The sequence below is a fragment of the Nicotiana tomentosiformis genome, chromosome 8 (genome assembly GCF_000390325.3).
Source record: "Nicotiana tomentosiformis chromosome 8, ASM39032v3, whole genome shotgun sequence".
NCBI classification, from domain to species: domain Eukaryota; kingdom Viridiplantae; phylum Streptophyta; class Magnoliopsida; order Solanales; family Solanaceae; genus Nicotiana; species Nicotiana tomentosiformis.
In genome coordinates, this window is record NC_090819.1 from 18780035 (window position 1) to 18797788 (window position 17754).

At 43.6% G+C, this 17754-nt stretch overlaps 1 protein-coding gene across 1 annotated transcript; it reads right to left on the bottom strand.

The window, feature by feature from the left end:
• Window positions 1-2491: 2491 nt before the first annotated feature.
• LOC138897138 (uncharacterized mitochondrial protein AtMg00750-like) lies at window positions 2492-3162 on the bottom strand. The gene is made up of 2 exons (XM_070183096.1): window positions 2986-3162; window positions 2492-2686 (listed from the first exon to the last, which is right to left on the bottom strand). The coding sequence occupies exons 1-2, from the start codon at window positions 3160-3162 to the stop codon at window positions 2492-2494; spliced, it is 372 nt and encodes a 123-aa protein (XP_070039197.1).
• Between the last annotated feature and the right edge of the window lie 14592 nt (window positions 3163-17754).

Sequence of the window (17754 nt, forward strand, 5' to 3'; positions counted from 1 at the left end):
AAGGCATGGGACTTCCACATCTTCTTCACTTCCTTTCCCATCTCTTCTATTATTGACCCATGCTACACTAGAGTGGCCATAATTGTGTACTAATTTTCCAAGAGCTTCTTCAGGGTTTCTTCAACTGTGGGGGGAATCTGAGGTGCCGGAATAGATGACTGTGCTGCAACATGACTGTATATGTCAGACAGCTTTGCATTAACTGTCTGCATCTAGTTGTTGAGGCTCGCCAATGTCTGGGAGACTTGCAGCGCAGAAAGTGGAGCAGTGGGCACAGGCACCGGCTTCAAAGTCGAGCTAGAAGGCATTGAGGCTGAAGGTGGAGGCATGACAGCTGCAGTGACTGAAGGCTCTGCTGAAGTGGATAGCATATCGGCTGTCTCTACATCTACCATCGATGGCTCATCAGACTGGCCTACGGTGGTAATAGGCTGACCCTTTCTCTTCGTGTTGTGTGCATCCATCAAAGAATACCATGAGAAGCGCTTCTTAGCCCGAACCTTTGTATCGAAATCTCTCGGCTCCACCCATGCATCCGTAAGGTACTCAATGATGGTGTTGGGATACGGGTAGGAGGTGGTGACGACAGATATGTTGGCCGACATCATGACATCCACATTGATCGGGTACCCGGCCATGATAGAGGTGACTGGGAATGCCCGCAGAATAGGTAGGTTTGTTTTAATCTAGCACGGGTCTTGTCTACCGCATACGAAGGTCTGCCATCCCTTCGCCTCTAAGTTTAGGGTGTTCCGCTAAATAGGAACCCCTGTTGTGATCCATGGTGGTGGTGGCCCCGGGGCTGCAAAAATCTCAGCTAGCCATGGGTGAGCTGCAACACCCATCGCCAGCTTCTCCAAGTACTATGCAGGCTCAAAATACTCAAACCCCAAGTAGGAGTCTAGTGTGTGCTGGTCAAACCGCACCTTCAGGTTCCTCACTTTTGTCACTTTGGTCCCTTTTTTGTGTGCACCACATTGGCGTAGAACGTCCGGACCAGATACTCCTTGGCGTCCACTACACTCTGGGTGAACCACATCCACCCTTTCTGCTCTCGGAACTGTCTCAAGACTGTTGGATTATACTTGTCAAGGTCTTTAAATTGGAACTGTCGCTCAAGAGTGAGCGATCGCATTGTCCACCACTCACGATAACTAGTGAAGGAAGCCAAACTGACGAACCGGTCCCCTCAGACCTCTTTCCTCTTCGACCTCTCAAGGCAGGCAACTGTAGTATCTCTCCCTCGGCCATCATCCGGAATATCATCAACTGTAGTTGCTGGTGCCTCAAAAACAGGTTTATAGGAGGGCTCCAAAGCCTGACTGGCACTCTCTGAACCCTCGGAGGTGCTATATGATGTGGAAGGCTCGTCCCGGAGTTGATACCTCTTCGGTGGCTTTGATTAGACAGCCGACTGCTCTTGAGCTGAGTTGCCCTCTGATGCTTCCCAAAATGGGGCATAAGAGCTGGATTCGAAGGGCTCCGCATTTCTTCCTCAGCCGACTGTACCCCTCTTTGCGATTATATTTTGGAGGGCGAGGGGTAAAGTACTTTTGCCTCAGCCTCTGGAAGGTTCACCCCTCCCATTTGAAGAATCTCCTCAGCCTCGAGATCTCACCATTTTCTGGGGCTCAAAAGACTTTGCTTATCTGCGGTCCGCAAAATTTGTGGTGCGACCGCAGATATTTGCTGCAGACTGCATATTTTGATGTGCGGACGCACTTTGGCCATTTCTCTGATAAATCAAACTTCAGAGAGTTTGCATTTTCCCTTTCCAATTTGTGCGGTCCGCACTACAATTATGCGGCCGTAGTTCCTTTCTGCTATAGCGACCTAAATTGTGTGATCCGCACAATACACATGCGGTCCACTCTTTTCTCCACACTTAGCCAATTTTCTGGGCACAGTTCCTGTAAAGTACACTCATCCCTACAACACACTTCAAATCCAGTTAGCACAAAAATAACACCTATCTATAAAAGAATAAAATAAAAGAAAAAAAAACATGGGTCACCTCCCAAGAAGCGCCTATTTTAACGTCGCGACACGACGCAGATTACCGTCATTTCAAATGAATAACTGCCACCATGTGGCCATAATCAAATTGTCCCAATTAATGCTTCACCTGGTGACCATTGACTCGGAATAACTCATCATTTTTGTTCTTCAATTCCAATGCACCGAAAGGTGTCACACCCATAATTTCAAAGGGACCACTCTATTTAGATTTCAGCTTTCCGAGAAACATCTTCAATCGTGAGTTGAACAACAAAACAAGATCGCCCACCTTGAGCTCCTCGTTTCGGATGTATTTTCCATAAAGGTACTTCATCTTCTCTTTGTACAAGGACAAACTTGCATAGATATGGTACCGAAACTCATCCAATTCATTCAAATGTGCAACCCACAAGTTAGCGGCTATATAATCAATTGCGATCAAGATGTAGGTGTTTCCACAAGAACTCACAAAAGGACCCATGAAGTCAATACATCACACATCAAAGATATCAATCTCCAAAATGCTAGTGAGAGGCATTTCATTCTTCTTCAAGATTCCACCGGCCCGTTGGCATTCATCACATCGCTTCACCGTATCACTTGCATCTTTGTAAAGAGTGGGCCAATAGAAACCACAACTTAGCACTTTAGCCGCCGTTCTTGCTCCAACATGGTGACCACCATAAGGCTAAGAATGGCAAGCCTCAAGAATAATATTTTGCTCTTCGTCTGGTACACATCTTCTAATTACCTCATCCGTGCAAATCCGGAAATGGTATGGCTCGTCCCAATAATAATCTTGACAATCCCGCTTGAGCTTCTTCCTTTGATTTGAAGAGAACTCATCCCGAATAATTCCACACACAAGGAAGTTTGCTAGATCCGCAAACCATGGCACCTCCTTCATTGAAATAGCCAGGCCACCACTTGATTTTCACTCCCTTTTTGATCTTGGATGTCAATATCAAACTCTTGCAATAATAGAACCCATCTCATCAACATAGCTTTTGAATCTTTCTTGCTCCTAAGATAGCGAAGTGTGGCATGATCTGTGTGAACAATAACCTTTGCACCTATCAAGTATGGGCGGAACTTCTCAATTGCAAACACAATGGCAATGAGCTCTTTCTCTGTAATGGTAGAATTTACTTGGGCATCATTCATGGTCTTACTAGCATATTAGACCGGATGAAAAATCTTGTTGATACGTTGCCCCAAAACTGCTCCAACCGCTATATCACTAGCATCACATATGAGCTCAAAAGGAATACTCCAATTAGGAGCGGTGATAATGGGAGTGGTTGTCAACTTGAACTTTAGCAATTTAAAGTCTCTCATGCAATCATCATTGAAGTGAAATTTAGCATCCTTCTCTAAGAGCTTGCACGATGGGTTCACCACTTTAGAAAAATCCTTTATGAAGCGCCGGTAGCACCCCGCGTGACCCAAGAAGCACGTCTTTTACTGAGGTTAGAGGTGGAAGTTTATAAATCACCTCTATCTTTGCCTTGTCGACCTCTATACCATTCTTTGAAATCTTTTGTCCAAGGACAATACCTTTCTCGACCATGAAATGGCATTTCTCCCAATTTAACATCAAATTCATTTCTTCACACCTTGCCAATACTCTATCTATATTTGCCAAGCAATCATTAAAGGAATCCCCGACTACCGAGAAGTCATCCATGAAGACTTCAAGGTAGTCCTCTACCATATCCGTAAAGATCGCCATCATACATCGTTGAAAAGTTGACGGTGCATTGCATAAGCCAAATGGCATCCGCTTGAAAGCGAAAGTGACATAGGGACAAGTGAAAGTTATTTTCTCTTGATCTTCCGGGGCAATAAGGATTTGGTTGTAGCCCGAATATCCATTTAGAAAGCAATAGAAAGCATGGCCGGCCAACCTATCAAGCATTTGGTCAAGGAAGGGGAGTGGAAAATTGTCTTTTCTCGAGACTTTGTTTAGCTTCTGATAGTCCATACACACTCTCCACCCGGTTACCGTTCTTGTGGGAATAAACTCGTTCTTGTCATTGGTGACCACTGTTATGCCCCCTTTCTTAGGGACACATTGCACCGAAGAAGTCCACGAACTGTCGAAAATGGTGTAGACAACCTCGACATCTAACCACTTGATGATCTCCTTTTTTACCACGTCTTGCATGGCTTCATTTAGTCTCCTTTGATGTTCAATGGATGGTTTGGAATCTTCCTCCAAGTTAATCTTTTGCATGCAATCTTGTCCTGGGTGGTGCGGGTCTATCAGCATATCAAATGGAATGTCTCCGGCTGCTGCAATCTTGGTAACCCGTCGTCGGAGCTTGTCCACTAACTTCTTGGAGGCCTGGGACTTCCGCATCTTCTTCACTTCCTTTCCCAGCTCTTCTATCACTAACCCGTGCTGCACTAGAGTGGCTATTTTGTTATGATTTTCCAAGAGCTTCTTCGGGGATTTTTTCAACTGTGGGGGGAATCTGAGGTGTTGGAATAGATGGCTATATTGCAACATGACTGGATAAGTCAGACAGCTTTGCAGCAGCTATCTGCATCCAGTTGTTGAGGCTCGCTAGTGTCAGAAAGACTCACAGTGCAGAAATTGGAGTAGTGGGCATAAGCACCGTCTTCAAAGCCGAGCTGGAAGGCAGTGGGGCTGAAGGTGGAGGCATGGCAGCTGCACTAGCTGAAGGCTCTACTGAAGTGGAAGGCATATCAGTTGTCTCTACAGCTACCACCGATGGCTCATCAGACTGGCCTACGGTGGTAATCGACTGACCCTTTCTCTTCGGGTTGTGTGCATCCATCAGAGAATATAATGAGAAGGGATTCTTAGCCCGAACCTTTGTATCGAAATCTCTCGGCTCCACCCGTGCATCCGTAAGGTACTCAGTAATGGTGTTGGGATATAGGTAGGAGGTGGCGACCACAGACATGCTGGCCGACATCACGGCACCCACATTGATCTGGTACCCAACCATGATAGAGGCGACTAGAACTGCCCGCGGAATAGGTAGGTTTGTTTCATTCTGGCACGGGTCAGTCTGCTTCATACGAAGGTCTGCCGTCCCTTTGCCTTTAAGTTTACGGTGTTCCGCTGAATAGGAACCCCTGGTATGATCCATGGTGGTGGTGGGCCCGGGGCTGCAAAAATCTTAGTTAGCCATGGGTGAGCTGCATCACCCATCACCAGCTTCTCCAAATACTGTGCAGGCTCAACATCCTCAAGCCCCAAGTAGGACTTCAGTGTGTGCTGGTCGAATCGCACCTTCATGTTCCTCATTTTTTTCACTTTGGTCCCTTTCTTTGTGTGTGCCACATTGGCGTAGAACTCACGAACCAGATACTCCTTGGCGTCCACTACACTCTGGGTGAACCACATCCACCCTTTCTGCTCTCGGAACTGCCTCAAGCCTGTTAGATTATACTTGTCAAGGTCTTTTAGTTGGAACTGTCGCTCAAGAGTGAGCGATCTCATTGTCCACCACTCATAAAAACTAGTGAAGGAAGCCAAACTGACGAACCGGTCACCCCATACCTCTTTCTTCTTCTACCTCTCAAGGCCGGCAACTGTAGTATCTCCCCCTCGGCCATTATCCGGAATATCATCAACTTTAGTCGCTGGTGCCTCAGGGATAGGTGTAGAAGAGGGCTCCAAAGCCTGACTGGCACTCTCTAAACCCTCGGAGGTTCTATGTGATATGGAAGGCTCATCCCGAAGTTGATACCTCTCCGGTGTCTTTTTGATTGGATAGCAAGTTGCTCTTGAGCTGAGTTGCCCTCCGATGCTTCTTTAAATGGGGCATAAGAACTGGATACGGAGGGCTCCGCATTTCTTTCTCGGTCGACTGTAGCCTTCTTTACGATTATCTTTTGGAGGCCGAGGGGTAAAGTACTTTTGCCTCTACCTCTAGAAGGTTCACACCTCCCATTTGAAGAATCTCCTCGCCCTCGAGATCTCACCATTTTCTGGGGCTCAAAATCCTTTGCAGATATGTGGCCCGCAGAATTTGTGGTGCGACCGAAGTATTTGCTGCGGACCGCATATTTTGATGTGCAGCCGCACTTTGGCCATTTCTCTGACAAACCAAACTTGAGAGAGTTTGCATTTTGCCTTTCCAATTTGTGTGGTCCGCACTACAATTGTGCGACCGAAGTTCCCTTATGTTGTAGCAATGGATGGGAGTTAGTAGTATATATCATAGCGTGCGAGTTTGAATATCTAAGTTTACTCTTCCACAAAATGGGGTTGTTTTAAAGTCTAATTTAAAACTACAATTGCAAGTTGGGAAATAAAACTAAGAGATTGTTTTTGTTGTTTTTCAAATGTTGTGAAAAGCTTAGGGCTATAACCTTCACCTAGGTGTTTACCTAATGGTATATAAACCTTAATGCTTGTTTTATTGATCGGGGTGTATTATAGCTATCAACACTCAATTACCCACTCAATACCTCTCGGTCAGAGAGTGAGTTTTTCCAATTTGGCTTTCTCAAGTCCAAATGGGTATTGAACAAAACAGTTGATAAAAGCTCAAGTCGGGTTATTACTATCTCTAGGTTGTACCCTTTAATTGGGATTATCAATCTCTCGATTGACCCAATTTCTTGTTAGCCAAGTTTTTCTAGACTATGTCTCTCTTTCTCAAGTAGAGACCATGTTAAATAGGCATGAACTAATGTTTGCAACCATTAATTCAACAAATAAAAGCAAGAACAAGGTTAAATAATAAACACCCAACCATAAACAAGTATTAAATCAAACACCCATTAAGTTTACACACTAGGGTTGGGTCACAACCCTAGTGAAAATCTAGCTACTCATGCTTGAAATGGAAGAAATAGAAGAAAAAATGATAATTAAACTCATATTGCAAGATCAAAATGATAAATTCTAAGTTAAAATATCTCAAAATATGAAAAACTACTAAAAAGAGTAAAAGGAAACAGACTGTAGCAGCTGAAGTCAAACGTTTACCTAAAAATGTGCAGGGCTGGAAATTTCGGACAAAAATGTCCTTCAGGAGGTTTTGCGGCCGCACAATTCCATGTGCGGTCTGCACTTTTCTTTAATTTAACAGGATGGAAGTTTGTGGACGCATAATTTTGATATGCGGCCGCAATACACTCTTTCTACGGTACGCACTTTTACATGTGCGGCTGCACCTTGCTCTTCTGCGGTCCGCGCTTTTACATCTGTGGCCGCATAGCTCTTCTTCTGCGGCCGCACAATTCTTGTGCGGTCCGCACTTCTGGGGGACTTGGAGTGCAAATTATCTGAACTTTGCTCCTGGCTTAGATTTTGCAGCCGCACAATTCATGTGTGGACCGTACTTTGCACCAAACTCTGATGGCTTTTCCTTCATAACCTGCGGCTGCAGATGATATTCTGCGGTTCGCACTTTTGAGCTTTTGTGCCTTTTATGTCCTTGAGTTCATATCACTCCTTTTTGAGTTGGATTTCATCTCGGGTGTTCATCTTCAAATATTCCTGCAACTCAGCACATTTCATTAGTTTTCAGGAATACAATTAAATGCTTTTGAACTAAAACAAAAGCTAAAAGGCTCTAATAAGTAGTCAAAATCCCCACTTATCAACTCCCCCATACTTAAGTTTTTGCTCGTCCTCAAGTAAATAAAGTAGTTCCCACCTCCACAAGTTAAGAGCGATTCCATCCAATCAAAAGTGAGTTATTCACACATCAATTGGGACCAACAATTACCCACACCACTTATTAATTATCAACAAGGCAACAAGTTAAACTTTCATGCACAAATAGTTCTAATGTGACACTTGAGCATCAAAAGTTGACTTTATTCATCAAGGAAGCTCGCTATTTTATGTAGGTCATTGTGGATCTCAAACTTCTCCTCCTCTACTCTCTATTTGCCTATCTCGCTTAAGAATTTAGCACTCAATCCAAAGATTTGCGAAAGGTTCAATCTCTCTCAAAAGAATGTCGCAAGTACGGCTTTAAGTACCATAGGCTTGCCTCTCATGTAGATCCCCACTAATGTAAGCTCACTCGGCTTGAAATCAAGTAGGGATTTTTTGGAATGCAATGAAGGCTTTTGGACTTAGGTTGGATATGCTATGATAGAACGGGTTCATCTTTCCTTAAGCACTCCATTTTCTTTTCTAGGCTCATGCTTTGCCAACTCTTTGAGGCATTTTCTTTTCCTTGGGGGAACTAGAGAGACTTAACATCACTCTTTCTTGATCATGATATTCATTTCCTCCCTCTTTTGATTTCTTCATGCTTTGCATCATTATTTTTCTTTGAATCCCATCAACTCTTCAACTTATTCACTTTCTTATTGCACTTTTCTTTTTATTCTTTCCTTTTCTTGCCTTTCCTTCTCATCATTTCTTTTCTTTTTGTGCCTTGATACCTCTTTCAAGTTCCTTGTCTCTCCCCCAAACTTACATTTTTAGCTAATTGTTTCACAAGAGTGTTAAGGAAAGCTCGGGTGCCAAGAGAGGGTCACGACAAAACGGATAAAGGCTTGTAACATGGTTATCAAATGAGAAGGGTTTTAAGCTCAAATGGGTTGATAAGGAATAACAACATTGGTGGGCAATGGAAAACTTCAAGCGGGCCAAGGAGAGCATACAATCACTTCTCAAGCCAAGCAAAACTTAAAATTTCGCCTAGAAACATATTCAGGGCAAGTTCTAGACCATTCTCACGGGTACTTGGACTTGCAACAAAAACATCTCACCTCTCACGCAGCTGGATTGTTAAAGAGTATAGAGTCGAGGGACCACAATGACCATATTCAAGATTGAAAATCACTATGGTTCGATCAATAATTGCCTAAGTCAACACAAGAGTCACAAGGTCACTAACTAGAGCTATTTCATTCCAAAAACCTTGTTTTTAACCATAAGCACGTAGTTAAGCGTGTTGGTACCACGTGAAGCATGTTTGACTCTTGGAGCATGACTCAATTAGGCCTGTTCATTCATTATTACTACTATTATTACCTAATACCAAAACGGACTCAGTCCCTTAAGAAAATAGTCACGCCATCCATCGTTGGGAAGAGTTACCCGGATCACACAAAAACCACCTTTGGAAAGAGCTGTGGCCTTAAGAAAACCAAAAGCTTATTAACCACTAAAACATAAAAAGAAGCTACTAATTCAAAAAGAAAACAAACATAAAGATAAATAAGCTATAAAGCAAAAAACTATTGAAAGCATAATGAATATACATAGTGAGAGATAAGAGAGAATATATACATAATGAGAATGAAGAAGAAAATAGTAATAAGTTAATTACAAGCCAAATGTCTCATAGTTATCAAAATACAGAATTAACAAAATGTGTCAAAGAAACTCCCCCCTCCCCCGAATAAAAATAAGCATTGTCCCCAATGCTTAACAAAATAAGAGTAAAAGAAGGGTGAGAGTGAAGAAAACTCCCTATGGCTCTGTGGCCATCTATATGTTCCCAGCAGTGGCACCGACCTCATCCTCATCCAATTGGATCTCATCATCCTCAAGTCCGGGAGTGGCTGGGTTGGTGAACATCTGACCTATCGCCTCAGCAGTGTCAGCAGCAATGTCTGGCTCCTCTTGGTGTTGTAGGTGCTATAGGATCTGGGCCTGGGTAGTGCGGGTCTATCAGCATATCAAATGGAATGTCTCCGGCTGCTGCAGTCTTGGTAACCTGTCGTCGGAGCTTATCCACTAACTTCTTGGATTCCTGGGACTTCCGCATCTTCTTCACTTCCTTTCCCAGCTCTTATATCACTAACCCGTGCTGTACTAGAGTGGCCATTATTTTGTTATGATTTTCCAAGAGCTTCTTCGGGGGGGTTTTTCAACTGTGGGGGGAATCTGAGGTATTGGAATAGATGACTGTGTTGCAACATGACTGGATAAGTCAGATATCTTTGCAGCAGCTATCTGCATCCAGTTGTTGAGGCTCGCTAGTGTCTGAAAGACTCGCAGTGCAAAAATTGGAGTAGTGGGCATAGGCACCGTCTTCAAAGCCGAGCTGGAAGGCAGTGGGGCTAAAGGTGGAGGCATGGCAACTACACTGGCGGAAGGCTATGTTGAAGTGGATGGTAAATCGGCTGCCTCTAAAGCTACCACCGATGGCTCATCAGACTGGCCTACGGTGGTAATCGACTGAACCTTTCTCTTTGGGTTGTGTGTATCTATCAGAGAATACCATAAGAAGGGCTTCTTAGATAAACCTTTGTATCAAAATCTCTCGGCTCCACCCGTGCATCCGTAAGGTACTCAGTGATGGTGTTGGGATACAGGTAGGAGGTGGCGACCACAGACATGTTGGCCGACATCACGGTACCCTTATTGATCTGGTTCCCATACATGATAGAGGCGACTAGAATTGCCTATGGAATATGTAGGTTTGTTTCATTCTAGCACGGGTCTAGTCTGCTGCATACGAAGGTCTACCATCCCCTCGCCTCGAAGTTTAGGGTGTTCTGCTGAATAGGAACCCTTGCTGTAATCCATGGTGGTGGTGGCCCCGGGGCTGCAAAAATCTCAACTAGCCATGGGCGAGTTGCTTCACCCATCACCAACTTCTCCAAGTACAGTGGAGGCTCAACATCCCCAAACCTCAAGTAGGAGTTCAGTGTGTGCTGGTCAAACTGCACCTTCAGGTTCCTCACTTTTGTCACTTTGGTCCCTTTCTTTGTGTGCGTCACATTAGCATAGAACTCCCGGGCCAGATACTCCTTGGCGTCCACTACACTCTAGGTAAACCACATCCAACCTTTTCGCTCTCAGAGCTGTCTCAAGACTGCTGGATTATAATTGTCAAGGTCTTTCAGTTGGAACTGTCTCAGACTGACGAACCGGTCCTCCCAGACCTCTTTCTTCTTCGACCTCTCAAGGCCGGTAACTGTAGTATCTCCCCCTCGGCCATTACCCGGAATATCATCAATTGTAGTCGCTAGTGTCTCAGGGACAGGTGTAGAGGAGGGCTTCGAAGCCTGACTGGCACTCTCCGAACCCTCGGAGGTGCTATGTGATGTAGAAGGCTCGTCCCGGAGTTGATACCTCTCCGGTGGCTTTAATTGGATAGCCGGCTGCTCTTGAGCTGAGTTGCCCTCCGATGCTTCCTTAAATGGGGCATAAGAACTAGATTCGGAGGGCTCAACATTTCTTCCTCAGTCGGCTGTAGCCTTCTTTGCGATTATCTTTTGGAGGGCGAGGGGTGAAGTACTTTTAGCTCGGTCTCTGGAAGCTTCACCCCTCCCATTTGAAGAATCTCTTTGGCCTCGAGATCTCACCATTTTTTGGGGCTCAAAAGCCTTTGCCGATCTGCAATCCGCAGAATTTATGGTGCGACCGCAGATCTTTGCTGCGGATCACATATTTTGATGTGCGGCTGCACTTTGGCCATTTCTCTGACAAATCAAACTTCAGACAGTTTGCATTTTCCCTTTCCAATTTGTGCGGTCCGCACTACAATTGTGCGGCCGCAGTTCCTTTCTGTTGTAGCAACCTAAATTGTGCGGTCCGCACTTTTCTCCACACTTAGCCAATTTTCTGGGCATAGTTCCTATAAAGTACACTCATCCCTGCAACACACTTCAAATCCAGTTAGCACAAAAATAACACTTATCTACAAAAGAAGAAAAGAAAATAAAAAGAAAACATGGGCTGCCTCCCAAGAAGCGCCTGTTTTACCGTCGTGGCACGACGCAGATTTCAGTTTTCCAGGAAACATCTTCAATCTTGAGTTGAACAACAAAATAAGATCTCCCACCTTGAACTCCTTGTTTCGGATGTATTTGTCAGGTACAAGGACGGACTTGCATAGGCATGGTACCGGAACTCATCCAATTCATTCAAATGTGCAACCCACAAGTTAACGGCTGCATCCCAATCAAGATTCAATTTCTTTAAAGCCCACATGGCTTTGTGCTCAAGCTCTACCAGAAGATGACAAGCTTTGTCGAACACCAACCGGTATGGAGACATCCCGATAGGAGTTTTGAAAGTAGTCCGATAAGCCCATAGTGCATCATCAAGCTTCTTTGACCAATCCGCCTGGTTAACATTCACTGTTTTGGACAAGATACTCTTTATCTCCCGGTTGGAGACTTCTACTTGACCTTTATCTTGTGGATGATAGGGAGTCGTAACTTTGTGAGTGACATCGTACTTGCTAAGCATAGTGTTAAAAGCCTTGTTCTAAAAATATGACCCCCCCCCCCCATCGCTTATGATAGCTCGCGAAGTACCAAATTTTGTGCAAATATTCTTCTTCAAGAACGGCACCACACTCCTCGCTTCATTGTTGGGTAGAATAATGGCCTCAACCCATTTAGACACATAATTAACCGTGACCAAGATGTAAGTGTTTCCACAAGAACTCAAGAAAGGACCCATGAAGTCAATACACCACACATCAAAGATATCAATCTCCAAAATGGTAGTGAGAGGCATTTCATTCTTCTTCGAGATTCCACCGGCCCATTGGCATTCATCACATCGCTTCACCATATCACTTGAATCTTTGTAAAGAGTGGACCAATAAAAACCGCAACTTAGCACTTTGGCCACCGTTCTTGCTCCGCCATGGTGACCACCGTAAGGCGAAGAATGGAAAGCCTCAAGAATAATATTTTGCTCTTCGTCCGGTACACATCTTCTAATTACCCCATCCGTGCAAATCCGAAAATGGTATGGCTCGTCCCAATAATAATCTTGACAATCCCGTTTGAGCTTCTTCCTTTGATTTGAAGAGAACTCATCCGGAATAATTCTACACACAAGGAAGTTTGCTAGATCCGCGAACCATGGCACCTCCTTCATTGAAATAGCCAAGAGTTGCTCATCGGGGAAGGAGTCATTGATTTCAAGGCCATCATGCGGCCTCCCCTCCTCCTCCAAACAAGACAAGTGGTCTGCCACTTGATTTTCACTCCCTTTTCGATCTTGGATGTCAATATCAAACCCTTGCAACAATAGCACGCATATCATCAACCTAGCTTTTGAATCTTTGTTGATCATAAGATAGCGAAGTGCCGCATGATCTGTGTGAACAATAACCTTTGCACCCATCAAGTATGGGCAGAACTTCTCAATTGCAAATACAATGACAATGAGATATTTCTATATAATGGTGTAATTGACTTGGGCATCATTCATGGTCTTACTAGCATATTAGACCGGATGAAAAATATTGTTGATACGTTGCCCCAAAACTACTCCAACTGCTACATCACTAGCATCACACATGAGCTCAAAAGGAATACTCCAATTAGGAGCGGTGATACTGGGAGTGGTTGTCAACTTGAACTTTAGCAATTCAAAGGCTCTCATACAATCATCATTGAAGTGAAATTTAGCATCCTTCTCTAATAGCTTGCATAATATGTTCACCACTTTAGAAAAATCCTTTATGAAGCGCCGGTAGAACCCTGCGTGACCCAAGAAACTTCTCATGTCTTTCACTAAGGTTGGAGGTGGAAGTTTAGAAATCACCCCTATCTTCGCCTTGTCGACCTCTATACCATCCTTTGAAATCTTGTGGCCAAGGATAATGCCTTCCTCGACCATGAAATGGCATCTCTCTCAATTCAACACCAAGTTCGTTTCTTCACACCTTGCCAATACTCTATCCAAATTTGCCGAGAAATCATCAAAGGAATCATTGACTACCGAGAAGTCATCCATGAAGACTTCAAGGTAGTTCTCTACCATATCCATAAAGATCGCCATCATACACCATTGAAAAGTCACTGGTGCATTGCATAACCTAAATGGCATCCGCTTGAAAGTGAAAGTGGGACAAGTGAAAGTTATTTTCTCTTGATATTACAGGGCAATAAGGATTTGGTTGTAGCCCGAATATCCATCTAGAAAGCAATAGAAAGCATGGCCGGCCAACCTATCAAGCATTTGGTCAAGGAAGGGGAGTGGAAAATGGTCTTTCCTCATGACTTTGTTTAGCTTCCGATAGTCCATACACACTCTCCACCCAGCTACCGTTCCTTGTGGGAATAAACTCGTTCTTGTCATTGGTGACCACTATTATGCCCCCTTCTTAGGGAATCATTGCACCAGAAAAGTCTACGAACTGTCGGAAATAGGGTAGACAACCCCGCATCTAACCACTTGATGATCTCCTTTTTGACCACATCTTGCATGGCTTCATTTAGTCTCCTTTGATGTTCAATGGATGGTTTGGCATATTCCTCCAAGTTAATCTTGTGCATGCAAAATGCTGGGCTTATTCCCCGAATATTCGCCAAAGTCCACCAAATAGACTTCTTCCTCTTGTAGAGCACCGCCAATGTAGAGTAAACCTGTATGTTAGTCAAACAAGAGGAAAGAATAACCAGTAAAGTAGAATAAGGGCTAAGGAATTCATACTTGAGATGTGGAGGCAATGGCTTTAACTCCAAGATAGGAGGCTCTTCAATTGAAGGCTTTGTAGGAGGAGTTTTCCTATTCTCAAGATCCAAGGAAAGTTCCCGGGGTACATAGTTATACGACCCCATTCCTTGCAAAGGATTAACACATTCCATGAAGCCATCCATCTCGTCATCATCAAAATTGAGCAAGACGGCCTCTAACATATGACCCACATTAATCGTGGCACTTGTAACCTTAATAATAACATCGGTCACCAAATCCACAAAAGAACACACTTCATTGCTATTCAGTTGCCGCATAGATTTGCACACGTGGAACACCACCTTTTCATCACCCACCCGGAAAGTGAGTTCTCCAGCTTTCACATCAACAAGAGCCTTCCCCGTAACAAGGAAAGTCCTTCCAAGAATAATCGACACCTCATAGTCCACTTCATAATCAATAATAACAAAATCCGACTGGAGAATGAACTTATCAACATGAACCAAGACATCTTCAATCACCCTCAACGGTCTCTTCATTGTATGATCGGCCATTTGATAGGGTATCAAACTGATACTCGCCCCAAGATCACAAAGAGGTTTCGCAAACTCAGCACTTCCAATGGTACAAGGGATTGTGAAAGCACCGAGATCTTCCAATTTAGGAGCCATAGAATGCACAATTGCACTCACTTGATGAGTGACTTTAATAGTTTCAAAATTCATCAACCGCTTCTTTGTCACCAAGTCCTTCATAAACTTTGCATAACCGGGCATTTGCTCCAAGGCTTCAACTAATGTCATATTTATCGAGAGACTCTTCATCATGTCAATGAACTTTTTGAATTGATTCTCGTCATTTTGCTTGGCAAGCCTTTGAGGATATGGAGGAGGTGGCTTAGGCAATGGTGCCTTAGCCTTTTGCACTACCGGTTCCGGTATGTCAATCACATGATCCCTAGACAAGTTCAATTCCACTTGATTCACTTCCACCGTGTCATCTATATCAATCCTCACTTCATCATTTGCTTACACTACATTGCTCGGGATCTCCTTTTCTTCTACCACTTGCTCATCATCCACAATTTGCCTTTGACTTGAGGTGGGTACATTCCCACCTCTTCTACTTCTTGTAGTAACGGCCATGGCATGCCCCGTATTATTCCCACCCTTCGAGTTCACCACCGTATCACTTGGTAGTGCCTCCTTAGGACGAGAATTTAATGCTTGAGAGATTTGCCCTATTTTTACTTTTAAGTTGCGAATCGATGTGTTGTGTGAAGAAAGTTGGGCATTGGAATCGGCATTCTTCTCCATCATTTGCTTGAACATGTTCTCAATATGGACCATTTCATTGTTGGAAGAACTAGGACCATTGGAAGGATAAGGAGGTGGGTTGCTCGGTTGTTGATACATCATAGGCCTTTGAAAACCCTACCCCTAATTTCCTTGATTGTTATTCTACCTGCCTTGATTGCCCCCCCCCCCAATTTCCTTGGTTATTGTTGTTATTCCAATTCCCTTGATTATTGCTTCCACTCCAATTGCCTTGATTGTTGTTGTTATTCCAATTGCTCTGATTATTTCTACCACTCCAATTACCTTGGTTTTGAGAATTCCGATTGCCTTGACTATTTTGAGGTTTCCATTGTCATTGGCTTGGGCCTTGGAAGTTGTTTCTTTGCCTTGAAAGTTGTTCATATATTGGACCTCTTCTTCTTGATCATTATAAGAATCATCTTGATCAAATCCACTATCATCTTGCACAAAATTGTCCACTCTTTGTTGCACTTGTGGACTTCTTATTCTTCGCTTGTTCACCATCATATTTACTCCCTCCATTTTATTGACTTGCTTCGGGTTTTGCACTTGTTGAAGTTGAGCCTTTTCCAATTGGTTCATGGTGGTTGTCAACTCGGCTATGGCTTGACCATGGTCATGCAACTCTTTGTTAAGAAGAATCGCATTGGGATCACTTTGTGGAACATTGGCCCGAGATTGCCATGCTGATGAAGTATCTGCAATTTCATCCAAGATATCACACGCCTCCGCATAAGGCATAGTCATGAAGTTCCCATCGGCAAGTTGATTCACTATACATTGGTTGGTTGTATTGATTTCCTCATAGAAAGTTTGTTGAATCATGTTCTCCATCATATCATTGTTTAGGCACTCTTTCACCATTGTTCTATACCTTTCCCATATCTTGTGTAGTGGTTCATTGGGTTCTTGCTTGAATGCTAGAATTTCATCCCAAAGAATAGCCATGTGCCCGGGAGAGAAGTACTTAGAAATAAATTTTTCCGCTAATTCATCCCACATATGAATGGAATGATTTGGCAAACGTTCTAACCAATCTAAAGCTTTTCCCCATAGAGAGAAGGGAAAAGACCTTAGCCCTAAAGCATCCTCGGAGATATTTATTTGTTTACTCCCCCATCACGTATCTACAAACCCCTTCAAATGTTTATATGCATTTTGACCCAGTGCACCGGTGAAGAACCCTCGTTGCTCGAGCAAAGTGAGCATCACGTTAGTTATTTGGAAGTTGCCCGCCCTAATATGGGGAGGGACTATAGCACTTGCATACCCTTCATTCGGCAACACCCGGTGTGGAGCCGCTCGTGGTGGGGGTAGGGGTGGGGGTGGAGCGGGCACATTGTCTTGAGGCGCTCGAACTCGTCTATTGGCTTGAGGTTCAAGAGGGACCTCATCCATTTGATCATCCTCAACATCCACATCCCCCAAAGGTAAGTTTCGAGCTCATTGTTTGCCATGATTGCACCTACAATTTCTCAACACGTTAGTAACAAGGAAGGAAAAGAAGATATTCCAAAAAACACACCTAAAAATATAGCTAACACCGCTTTTAGCTCCCCGTTAACGGCGCCAAAAATTGATCTTGTCCAATTTCACACCTCAAGAGTCAGAAGTATATATCGTAGCGTGAGAGTTTAAATATCTAAGTTTACTCTTTCACAAAATGGGGTTGTTTTAAAGTCTAATTTAAAACTACAATTGCAAGTTGGGAAATAAAACTAAGAGATTGTTTTTGTTGTTTTTCAAATGTTGTAAAAAGCCTAGGGCTATGACCTTCACTAGGTTTTTACCTAATGGGATATAAACTTTAATGCTTTTTTTATTGATCGGGGTGTATTCTAGCTATCAACACACAATTACCCACTCAATACCTCTCGGTCAGAGAGTGATTTTGCCCAATTTGGCTTTCTCAAGTCCAAATCGGTATTGAACGAAACGGTTGATAAAAGCTCAAGTCGAGTTATTACTATCTCTAGGTTGAACCCTTTAATTGGGATTATCAATCTCTCGATTGACCCAATTTCTTATTAGCCAAGTTTTCCTAGACTATGTCTCTCTTTCTCAAGTAGAGACCATGTCAAATAGCTATGA

Coding starts and splice junctions, on each gene's coding strand:
- LOC138897138 (XM_070183096.1), bottom strand. CDS start 3,162: ATGAATGATGCCCAAGTAAATTCTACCATTACAGAGAAAGAGCTCATT. Junction 2,687..2,985: donor AAGCTATGTTGATGAGATGG/GTTCTATTATTG, acceptor TGCCATTCTTAG/CCTTATGGTGGTCACCATGT.